Source organism: Rhincodon typus, unplaced genomic scaffold (assembly GCF_021869965.1).
Source record: "Rhincodon typus isolate 14 unplaced genomic scaffold, sRhiTyp1.1 hic_rhity00000161, whole genome shotgun sequence".
Taxonomy (NCBI): Eukaryota; Metazoa; Chordata; class Chondrichthyes; order Orectolobiformes; family Rhincodontidae; genus Rhincodon; species Rhincodon typus.
Window position 1 is genome coordinate 1 of NW_025965799.1, and position 12,309 is coordinate 12,309.

The 12,309-nt window shown below is 40.0% G+C and overlaps 1 protein-coding gene across 1 annotated transcript; it reads right to left on the reverse strand.

The window, feature by feature from the left end:
* Positions 1-256: 256 nt before the first annotated feature.
* On the reverse strand, positions 257-10,722 carry LOC109913305 (serine/threonine-protein kinase PLK2-like; the record flags this gene model as incomplete). Its single annotated transcript, XM_048621232.1, has 10 exons — positions 10,409-10,722; positions 7,720-7,827; positions 6,231-6,347; positions 5,781-5,910; positions 4,297-4,384; positions 3,790-3,885; positions 2,901-3,099; positions 2,082-2,211; positions 1,278-1,387; positions 257-357 (listed from the first exon to the last, which is right to left on the reverse strand). Coding segments are annotated over exons 1-10 (1,217 nt in total), but the record flags the coding sequence as incomplete, so codon positions are not given.
* Positions 10,723-12,309: the final 1,587 nt, after the last annotated feature.

A 12,309-nucleotide genomic window follows, 5' to 3' on the forward strand; every position in this document is an offset into this window, starting at 1 on the left:
ATTTCTTTAACAGGTGGGTACTGTGGAGTATATAGTCATCTATTTCCCCCACAATTCCATTTTATTTAGTCCCTTCCCATGCTCCCTACCCCTCCCACACTTTGATTGCACTCCTTGTAATGGGTTTTGTATGTAAAGTTTCTAATTAGCTACATAGTGATTTGTTTGTGGTTAAAAAACCAAACTGGATTTGGTGGTGGGAAAGTTAAGTGTGCAAGAGCACTTCTGGATATAGAAGGAAAAAAAGGTGACCAACTCACTTTCATAGTTAGCACCTCCTGGTTCAGTGGTTAACTTTGAATCTTTTTCTGTTCCTCTGGAAAAGGTGTTTGCAGTTTGGCCAGTGGGAAATGTATGCTAAAGAATAGAACAACATTATTAATATGCATAAAAAAGGTTCAAGACTTCTTCAGGAAGAGAAAGACTCACTTAGCAAAGTTAATTAATTTTGTTATACTAATATTTTGTTCACATTCTGGAAGCCAAGTTATTGCTGTCATTAAGGACAGCATCTAGGTGTGAAAAAGTTATCACAAAAAATGTTCGCACAGAAACCAAAAAAATATGTATGATGAAGGGCTTTATGCAAGAACAGGAAACAAACTGCTTGCAACAGTTATGATCAACAATTAAATAGGTTAAGTACAAATGCAGGAAGCCACAATGATTCCAACATAAAAAAGGAACGCATTTCCTTCATCTCCTTCTGCATATCAAATTTTCTATGAGTCATTCTGACCTCAAGAACATCATGATACTTTGCATTTGACATTTGTCATTGTAACTGTGTAATATCTGCAGATTTAAGTGTACTGTCATAGGAATTGCATCCAGCTTCTTGTTACTTTCCAATTCAGACAAAATGATGCTAGGGTGTGCCAAAATTGGATTTTGGATTTTTGCATTTGAAGAAGTGCAAAAATCTTTTACCAAAATTATGCAAGTATACTATTAATGCAATACAAAAGAAACAGTTAAGGAAGCAGGAAAGAGATATGGGGGGGAAAGAAAGGCCTGAATGGACAATTGAGCAAAGACAACTACAGAATGGAGTAAAGCAAGAATTAAACCATTTGAGAAGTAGGACTTGTTAGTTCCATTGACAAAAACTAAGGACATAAGGGTATTAGACTACAGAAAAAAGTCTAGCATTTGACCAGAGTCTATTTCTGGAGAAAAAAAAAGGGAGAAGAATGGAAATTGAGCACTTCACTAACTTTGAAATGGTGGCTAGAACCAAGTTACTGGGGAAGATTTATAAAGTGCAAACTTTTTACCTCAGGTGTATTCTCAGTTTTATAGCTGGTCTGTCTGTGGATGGAAGTCTTTACAAGATCTGCAGCAAGCTTGGAAATATCATCCTTTTCCACACAAATGGTTTTAGTATCTGCAATCCAGACAGGCAAAGTCTTAGATGAAAGAATAAAGAAACTACACTAGGTAATTTATTTAATATAAACTGTAAGAGATTGCTGTGTGGAACATAGTGTTTTGCTTAGAGAATCTGAAGCCAAGCCATTAGAGCAAGGAACAAGATTCACCAGATATCTGCAGAAATACTGATTTTTGGGGGAAAAAAGCTTTCATTTAGTGCTAAAGAATTTCCACATGAGAAAGAAATGCCATGATGATCCCTATACTTTAAAAAAGTCTTGTAATCTGAGTCTAGGTGCAAGAATCAAATGGACTTTCCAAAGAAGGAACAAATTACAACATCTTTATGGAATAAAGATTATGCAGCATGGACAAGAAAATTAAAGAAATTTTAGTGCATAGTTACTGCAATTTAAGTTACAAGCATGTGATAGGAGAGGATGAATATAATCATTAGATTTCTAAAGTATGTACAAAGACTTAAGTGACTGAGTTATCTACAGTATAAAAGATAATTTGATGCTAGGAACACAGCTTTTTGCTTTGTCCATCAGCCACTGTTTTTCTATTAACAATTCGAGAGCAGCAGGATTGCAAGGCTACAAACAGCCAGCAAATCAGATTTGTGGATAATAGTTAAAAGATAGTGACTAATTTTAAGCCTCCAGAAATTTTGGCAGCATTATAAAAGTGGTCATATCACAAACCTTTTGACTTTTTCTTCCTAAAAAACAAAGCTTCGGTAAATTTTTTCAAGAAGTTTTTAGTGGGAGCTGGGATGTTCAGTTCTGGAACCATTAAGCAGCTGCTTGGGTGGAGCACATCAGGTATAAAGCCCTGCACAAAAAAAAATCCCTTGATTAAAATGTTACATGTAAAATATTAGATTTAAAAAAACCAAAAGCAGAACCAAATACTCTAGCTTATGTTGAGCATTTAAATATATCATATTGAATGGCAGAGAAAAGATTGTAAAGGACCAAGTGGCCTACTCTTGGTTCACATGCATACATGTTTAGTTTTCACCCCCACCCCCAAAGATACTGAAGTAACCAAAGATCCTATTCTTCAAAATAGCTCATTTCCAGTTGTTAATTTTACAATAGAACTCAAAATATTCACAAATAGGAGTAGCTCAAGTGACAATGGCAAGTGAATTTCTTTTGCAAATTAACACTTCACTTACGTTTGTGAAAAAAAGGTGCAGGAAGTACATCAAGTTTTTACCTTGAGGCAAATCCTCCCACCCCCCCCATCCCATATTACTAACAATATTAAAGTTATTATGCGTTAGAGATTGAGGATAAAAGTGTTGCAAAGCAACTATGGCAAGACAAACTCAAAAAACGCATATATAGAAAATGTAGTCTCTAAACAGTTTAAAATGAAGCATCTGGCGACAGTAGACTATTGATATTCAATACAGCTGGGTGTTCAAAATGGAAACAGGCAATTCCATTATTCCTCTCTGCCCACACCCCCCAAAACTCCACATACAATCATCCCAATCTGGGAAGCGTTCTTACTTTTGTGAAAAAGTCATGTTGCATAATTGCATCTAGTGTAGGTCTTTGTTCTGGGTTCTTCTTCAGGATGCTACTGACAAGATCCTTTGCAGCAACTGAAAAAGACGATGGCATGCTGTACTCAACTGCTCGAATGCATCTGTAGGTGTCCTTGAGGTCAGAGGTCTCAAACGGAGGCCGGCCAGACAACATGGTGTACCTATGAACAACAGAAAACTGTTCAATATCCCGGAATTCTGACAGCAATATCCTCCTCAGATTTAAAAGCTGCATGCAAAACTGACTGTAGGAGAAGCAAAGCATTTTACAATTACATTACAGATTGCAGTTGAGTTTTCATGACTTTGAAATTGAAACATCAAGTTTCTACAAGAGATTAAATTTAAGGGTTACGTAGGAACTTTGATTAGATACACAGATTTTCACAAACTGATCAGCAATTCCTCCAATTGATAGTCAGAGGTCTGAAAGAACAAGGATCAAGCTGTCAAGGTACAAGAGCACCAGTGGTTGCTTCACAAGGATAAGAGTGCTCTTTGCGTGATAAGGCACTGAGCAGCAAGGAGAGACTATTGGTGAATTTTGTGCACGTTGAGCCAAACTATGATGCACACTGTGGAATGCTCCAGCTTAACTTTACATAAATGACACACAGCTAAGTCAGCCAGGGCAGATCCTGGTTTGCTGAAGATCCTCACCACTAACTGCAGTTTAATGTCAGCATGGAGGCTTCATGCACAGGAAGTAGTGGTTTTGTCATCAGTACAAACAAACCCCATGCCTGCTCCAAATTGATCAACATCTGTTTAAAAATAGCCTTAATTATCTATAGTGGTTTGCCGCTTTTTCCATAACTTCTGATTGCTATACAAATAAAAAATAAACTTACATTACACAGCCTAAAGACCAGATGTCAGCCTCAGGACCATGACCTTGTTTGTTTAGTACTTCAGGTGCCAGATAGTTTGGAGTACCACAGACAGTCCTGAAAAAGAAGCAAGCCAGAATATTATAATAAGAACAAATAGTTGTCAAACTAGTTTAGGAGTAGCTCAAATCTAGCTTAAAATCAACCATCAAACCATAAAGCAAATCCAGTTAATGAAGTTTCTCCCTCTGCAGAACTTAGATTTTTCCTTGAGTTAAAAGGCCTAAAAGGGTGCTTGAAGTCCAGCATTAATTATTTCTAGATCAAAGAACTACCATATGCAAGATCAGTGGTCCAATTGCATGCACTAGTTTTACAGTTTACCAACTCCCTTGTACTACTGACCAATTGTAAATAGGCAATTCTTGCCACCATCTTTTTCCCCTGAAAGCCCCAAATCTGAATCATAATTCCATACAATGCTAAATGTTGCATTTATTTTAATAAATATTTTAATAGATTCCACACCTCTTCCTCTGGTCAACTGGTAGAAGCTTAGTTGCCAAGCCAAAGTCTCCAACTTTCACTTCCATGTTCTCGTTAACAAAGAAATTCCCTATTATAGAAGTAAAAAGAGAAAGAGGCTTGAAAAAAAAAAGTAAATCATGGTGAAATTACATTTTTTCTAAAACAGATTTAGTGCCCTCCAAGACCTGCCTCAGTTGAGGACAAAAATCTTTATATCTCCTCAGGAAAGGCAATTAGATACTGGTTTCTCTCTTGTTAATAGATGGCCAGGAGATACAGGAGGTATCTTGATCAATGGGCTGACGAGTGGCAGATGGAGTTTTAAATTGGATAAAATTAGGTTCATTTTGCCAAAATGTAATGCAAGAGCAGGACTTACACAATTGAAAAGTAGGGCCCTTGGTAGTGTTGGCAAACAGAGACCTAGGGTTTCAGGTCCCTAGTTCTTTAAAATTTGCATCACATGTAACAGTGTGGTTAAGGCAGCATTTAGCATGCTTGCCTTCATTGCTCAACCCATTGAGTGTAGGAGTTGAGATGTCATGTTGAGGTTGTACAGAATGTTGATGAGGCTGTTCTGGAGTTGTGCGCACAGTTCTGGTTGCTCTGCTATCAGAAGGGTATTATCAAGCTGGAGAGGGTTCAGAAAAGTTTTACCAGGTTTGAGTTATCAAGATAGGCTGGATCTTTTTTCACTGAGCATAGGATGCTGAGGGATGATCTTATTGATATCTATAAATATGAGGGGCATAAAGGTTGGGGTGTTCAAAACTAGGGGCATATTTAAGGGGAGAGGAAAAACATTTAAAGGACGAGGGGCAACTTCTACAAAAAAAAAGCAGAGTGGTTAGTGTATGTGGAATGACTTTCCAGAGGAAGATTCAATTACAATATTTAAAAAGACATTTGGATCAGGAATAAGGAATACATGAATAAGGAGGGGAGGGTTTGGAGGGATATGGGAAAAAACCACAGGCCAAACAGTCTAGCTTGGAAACATGATTGGCATGGAATAGTTGAACCAAAAGATCTGCCATACTGTATGACTCTAGTCACTGAAGAGGTGGGGGGGGGGGGGGGGGGGGGGGGGGGGGGGAGGGGGGCTGCGCATGCGGGTGCAGGAATTCCAGACGACATTTTTTTTTCAAGCAAAAACTCAGTCACGTTCCATTACCTCACCCAAAGGTGGTCATTAACTAGTCAAGACTGGTGCCCAGGTTCATGCAAAGTGACACTCCTCCAGAACAGAGATGGAGAAGTGAGACAGTTTAAACAGTACAATGTTCTTTTTAAAAAAAGGAGCGTAAAAGTTTCAGACGCACACCTAGTCAGACATCAGACCAATTTTGTACTCTAAGCTAGAAGCACTAAAGCTAACTGCACATACTTCGCTTCAGCCTTCAGAGAACTTGAACCGATCACTTTAGGTGCATTGTTTTTTTTAAATCTCCAATCAATCTGTAAATCACTTAGATTATACAAACCTAACTTGAGATCTCTATGAAGAATATCCCGAACATGGAGGTACTTGAGGCCCAAGATAATCTGTCTGAGGTAATACCGGACTTCTGGCTCTGTTAACGTTCTTCTTGTTTTCAAAATGTGCGCTAATGACTGAAAGGCAACAAAATAGCACTAAGAAAATTGCACAGAATCATCCCTTTGTTTTATACTAGTAGAAACCCAAAATACAATCAAGAAATCAAATACAAATAAAATGTTCAGCTGATAAGTGAACAATATAAAAATAGCAAAGTTGATTTAAAATAATTTAAGCGAATTACATTTTCAATGCGATTTCAAATTCTTGCCATGGGCAACTGAATTGGTGACAAAGTTTAAATTTAAAGGATTCAAAAGTTGGTGTACTTTATGCATAAAGAACTAGTCAACCTGCAGTAGTACAGACAGACTGTCAGCACAATTCTACCCACCTTGTGACTGCAGTGCTCTAGAAAGATATAAATATTTTCATCATCTTCAAAGTTATGGTAAAATTTCACTATGTGTTTATTGGACAGGGATTTATGGAGTTCAATTTCCTTTTCAATCTGTTAAGGAAAGTTTAAAAACAATTCATTCAGTCTTTTAGATATAAATCACAGCTCAAATGAAATGTTCCATGTTATATATGACTCATCCCAATGCCAGGCCACATAACCATATTAAGCTAAGATTCACTGGCCTCTCATGAGGTGGTACACCTCAAAACTCCTGATAGGCTTACAACAGAAGGCAACAGTTTTGTCATACAAACCTCCATGAAGTCTACAGCATATTCAGTCAATTTGATTCACTATTTGATATAGAAACAGCTGAAAGCACCTGAATATTGTAAAATGTTATGGGTCTTTGACATTAGAATCGTAGGACTCTACAGTGCAAAGAGCCGTTTGGCCTGTTGAGTTTGCACTAATCCTTCTGAAGGGCATCCCACTCTGGACTCAACCTTCACCCCTAGTCATGCTGCTCTAGTACAGCTAAATAAGAATACTGGAATCTACCCAGCCATGCTGAAAATTACCTATTCATGTTCTGAACACGAAAAAAAAGCAGGATAAATCTAACTCCATGAATTACTGCCCTATCAGTCTCTTGATCATTAGTAAATTGACTTTTTTGGGGGCAGGGGTGGTGTGGGGAGAAAGAAGCTGACATCAACAGCACTTGGCTATAACCTGCACACAGAGGTGCACACTTTGTGTTCTGCCAGGGCCACTCAGCTCCTGAACATATTACAGCCTCAGCTCAGACATGAGCAAAAGAACCAAATTCCAGGAGACAAGCAAAGGGTGACTACACATGTCCCAACTTCCCAAAGTCTACCCGTCATCCACAAAGCACACGTCAGTGTGACGAAACTCCTTACTTGCCTCGATGCAGCTCCAATGCTGGAAGAAGCTTGACACCATCCAAGACAAGGGAGCCCACTTGATTTTCAGTATGTGGTGCCATTCACTCCCTTCACCGCCGATGCACAGCAGTGTGCACTATCAACAAGACGCACGGCAGAAATTCTAAGGCTCCTCAGACAGTACTATCCAAACCTACAATTACAACCATTTCAAATACAGACAAGGGCAGCAAATGCATTGAAGCATCACCACCTGCAAGTTCCTCTCCACGCCATCCCACTGACCTCAAAATAAAACTGTTACTGTTTCAAGAGTCCCAGAGCTTTCCCTCCCAAAGCACTGTGGGGGCATCTACATCAAATGGACTGCCAATGAAGGACCTTCACAACCTGTACACTTCAAAAAGTCTTGCTCCTCAATTCAAAAGAAAAACAACCCTCACTTCTCCAATCAGGCAAAACACACTTTCTCTTCAAGTGGTTACAGCTTTACACCACAAAATGTACTCATGAGGGAATAACAAATTGGGGGAAAAAAAATTGACAGATGTGGACAAAGTAGTTCTTACCTTCTCTTTCTGATGAGGCTTTGACACTCTGGAATGTGGAATAACTTTAACGGCATATATTCTGTTACTGGAGAGATCAGTCATTTCATAGCATCTTGCAAATCCACCCTGATAATTAAAAAAAAAATCAAGCTAGTAAGATTGCAAATCCAATTCCAACCTTTCCACATACCAAGTTGACCAACCCTCAATGAAATGCACATGTGGATGAACAGCAGCATTCTCAGAACAATCTAATGCATAATTCTATACAAATCAAAACTGCTGAGCAGGCGGATGCATTAAAACAGTTACCATTATGACCATACTCCTCAAACTAGCTACTCTGGAAAAAACAAAAGCTTTGACAAAACTAATCCATCATACATACCGGACTGGATTACATAGACCTTCTACATCTACGTCAGTAAGCTTGCTCATTTCAGCATTTTTGACTTTTGAACTATCAATACCCAAAACTAAAAAAAGTGATATTCCTTAAAAAGGGCCTCATTCCTAACAGCAGCAATTATACAGAAGATATTTCTACAGACCCCTACACAACCAAGTTTCCCAGGATGGGACAGGGTTGGGGAGTGGTTTGCTGTTGTTTTGCTCTCCAATATTGTTGGAGAGGGCACACACCAGAGACAGAAAAAAATAAAGTGATTGTGCTTTACTAAACCCCATGATTCTGGTTCCCGAATTTAATACTGGTATGCACATTTAACAAAAATGAGACCACATCACTAAAGCAGCAGTTAAATTCAAACAAGTACTATTTCAGTATTGTGTCAAATTATATGCACTTTTTTCCAATTCAGCAAATGCAGAAAATGTAGCTTGGATCAGGCAATAGGCTCGTGCAACATGGAACAGTCAACAGCACTGTGCTAACATTTCAAGAGTCAGATGTGTTTTTTCTGACGACACTGACACCAAGACAGCCTACACAAACAGGTAGATTTGAGATCATTCAAGCAAATGATTTTTGATAAATCAGGGTACATCATTCCAAACCATGAAGCTGGTGCAATCTGCCACTTCTAAAAATGAAGAAGCAGTAATATTCAGACAGCCCAACAACCATTAGAGATAGCAGTTGACATTTCAGATATTATAGTCAATTAAGGAAGGATTTTAAAGAAAATGACTATTTTCAGGTTTCCCTCCAGACTGGAGTCTGATTTTCATTCCACTTCCTCCTCATTTGCAGGAATTTCATTTTGGCTCAGGTAGATTTACACAGGAATCTAAGAAAATAAGCCATTAGCCTCATAACACAACCAAATAAGACACTTGTGCCCAATCAGCTAACCCCCTCCCACTTTTTATCTTCCCTGGATTTCAAATAAAGCTATAACCAAAATCCTATTTACAGTAAGTTAGGAGCTATTTTAAAACCTAACTTATGAACATCCAATTCAAATGCACGACACAATAAAATTAGACTTCATTCAGATAATGCTCCCCAGGTGCATCTTGAAGAGTTTTAAACTGTTTCTAGAAAGGTGCTATACAAATGCACGTTGATATTAGTCAACCTCGATAACTTCAGGGTCAAATCCATGTAGTATGACAGCTTAGGGACGAGACAAACCATTAGGCAGCTTGGTTTTTTTTTGACCCAAGAGGCAGCCATGGCTAAACGTCTGATGCTACGCCAACAGGAATATTTTGAGCATTGCTCTTCATGCTATATATAAAAATGGAAGTGATGGAAGGGGGTTTCCGCTTCCAGTTACAGGAATTCAGCACACGTGGCAGTATAAGGTTGCTGGAAGACAGGGGATGCAACTTTTCCTCAGTTTGGGCGACAGATCTAACTTGTGTATTTCCACACGGACGTGACAAGATTCTCAACCACCACCCGGAAAAAAAGGTCCGTTCAGCCCCCCACCCCCCGAGATCATTCACATGAGGTCATGCGGAATCATCTGGATTCAGAACATTCGTCCAGCCAGAACCAATGAAACTTAGCCTCAGAGTCCGACGTTCAGAACCCGCCCTATAAAAATCCACTTAAGTCCATAGAGCCAGCGTGTGTCCATTGAGAAATTAAAACGTGGAACAGTAAAGATGAAACTGAATGCTGATAATTAGAAGCCTGCCTGTCAGTTGAAGCTGTATGCACTATACACCTGAAGACCCACACCTAGCTATTTAATAATGAGCTAATTCCTAAAGTGCAGTCAACTGAATGACCCGTTGGAAAGCTTCAGCTATAAAACCATGTATAACTTGTTCGAGGAAATCGACAGCTTTTTGAAAAAAAAAATCTATGCTCATCGTAGTTTTAGTCACGCAAGCCTTAAGAGTCCGTTATTTGCACAGTTATCATCTGAATTCAATTTTAGAAATAAAAAAATTAATACCCGCTTCCTTGAATGTACATTTAAGTGATTTAGCAAAGTGAAGGTTATTACAAGCGTTTTAAATAGAAATACTCTCATGAAACCTTTGTCCTACAGATAACCGTCATCTCATCTGTACTCAAAGCACGGAATTCAGAAAATTAAATAACAGCATCCAGAAGTGGGCGAGAACCGTTCACGAATCAAACAGAACCTGCGAACTTTCAGCCCTTGGGGCAAAATAAAAGGATATATGCGTATGGTTTAAAAAAAAGACACGACGCTGTACTGCAGCAGCACACCTCTAACCTGCTTTACTATGAAGCAAGAGGTTGTCTAATAGAGCTGTAGTGTACCTTTCCGAGCAGCCGCCCTCGGCAATAACATTTGCCGGTCTTGGGAGCGGTAACCATCCGGCACAAATCCGTTTTCTCCCGGGCAATTTTAGGGTGAAGGCAAACAGCATCCGAAGGTTTTTGAACGTCCGAAGTCATGGTTTAAAGGACCACAACTGACAGTAAGAGATAGATGTTTTAAAAGAAGCTAACCTCTCCCCCCCCCCCACCAGCTGCAGTAGCAGTGATACCTGCTACTGCTCAGCCTAAACAATGAGAGCAGACACGTGGCCAGGGAATCCCGGGCGCTACTTTATAGCGCATCTTCGCCGCCTGACGTCACAATGGTAGAATACCCCATTGGGGCGGGGCTTACACTGCAGACTGCGCTCTGATTGGTCCCTACGTCAGCGGTGGGTAGCGCCGCTCGCTGGTGAAGGTGGTGTATGGCAACCCCTGCCGTCTGTGGCTGAAATGGAACAACGTAAAGTTTCCTTGACCCGCCTCGGTCCAGAGGAAAAAAAAGGACCGGCGCTGGATCATTGACAAAGATGCCATGCCCGCGTCATGATATTCATCTTTTATTGTTAATAAGCCTTTCCAGTTTTCACTCCCTTCTCAGTGTCACGATTCTTCGGCATGTTTCAACCGGTTAAAAAACGAAACACACGGTTATTTTAGTTAAGAAGCAATTTATAACACCCTATTGAGTTTGTAGATATTTTCAATCAATTTGATCAGCAATGTTATGACACGTCTGGGGCAGATAGGACTTATAACCAAACTTTCTGACCGAGAGGTAGGTGCGTCACAAGAGCCCTTAAATTTAATTTTGGACACTGTTACAGGGGTTGCACCGACAGGTTAAATTGACTAATGCATTTTATTCGCTGTTCTCCGATGCGGGATGCGTTGATGTTCAGAGTTTTACATCAAGCGAGAAACAGCGGAGTCAGCGGGAAATCGGAGGAGTCAACCCGAAATGGAACCATGAAAGACAATATGTGGGACTTTTGAAAACAATGAGGCAGTGACAAAGCAGCTGGAAGTTCCAGAAAAGTTTAGTTGCTGACTGACCGACCACGTTGGAGCCCGTTGTTCGAGGGATGGGAAAATCCGTGCGTGAAATTCTGGAAATCATTTAGTCCGGGGGAGTGGGTCAGGGGAGAATTGGACCCAGAGCTGAGAACTGTGAAGTCACTGGGCAAATTAAGAAGTTTACCTTAGCAAATGAGGGTGATTGGAGGGGGGTGGGTGCTTCGTGTGGGAGGAATTCTTTAATTCCCTCAGGAAAGCCACTAAAGAAGGGGACGTTAGTAACAGCTTGAACACGTGTACTATTCCCAATCAGTTACAACTTTTGCAAGATTGATGCAGAAAAATCAGAGAGCGCGCACTGAAAAACATTAAAATAAAACGAAGAACTGCGGATGCCAAAGATCTGAAGTAAACACAAATAAAAACAGAAATTGCTGGAGAAACTCAGCGGGTCTGACAGCAACAGTGGATAGAAAGTAGCATCAACGTTTCGAGTCCAGTGACCCCTCTTCAGTTCTGAAGTTTCTCCAGCAATTTCTAAATTTGTCATAGAAAAACGTTGCTATAAGAGTACATTATTTAACTGTGATGTGGAGATGCTGGTGTTGGACTGGGATGGACAAAGTCAGAAGTCACACCACAACAGGTTATAGTCCAACGGGTTAATTTGAAATCACAAGCTTTGGGAGCGCTGCGAAGTCTTCGCCAGATGAAGGAGCAGCGCTTGGAAAGCTTGTGATTTCAAATAAACCTGTTGGACTATAAGAGATAGTGGGAACTGCAGATGCTGGAGAATCTGAGATAACAAGGTATAGAGCTGGATGAACACAGCAGGCCAAGCAGCATCAGAGGAGCAGGAAGGCTGACGTTTCGGGCCTGGGCCC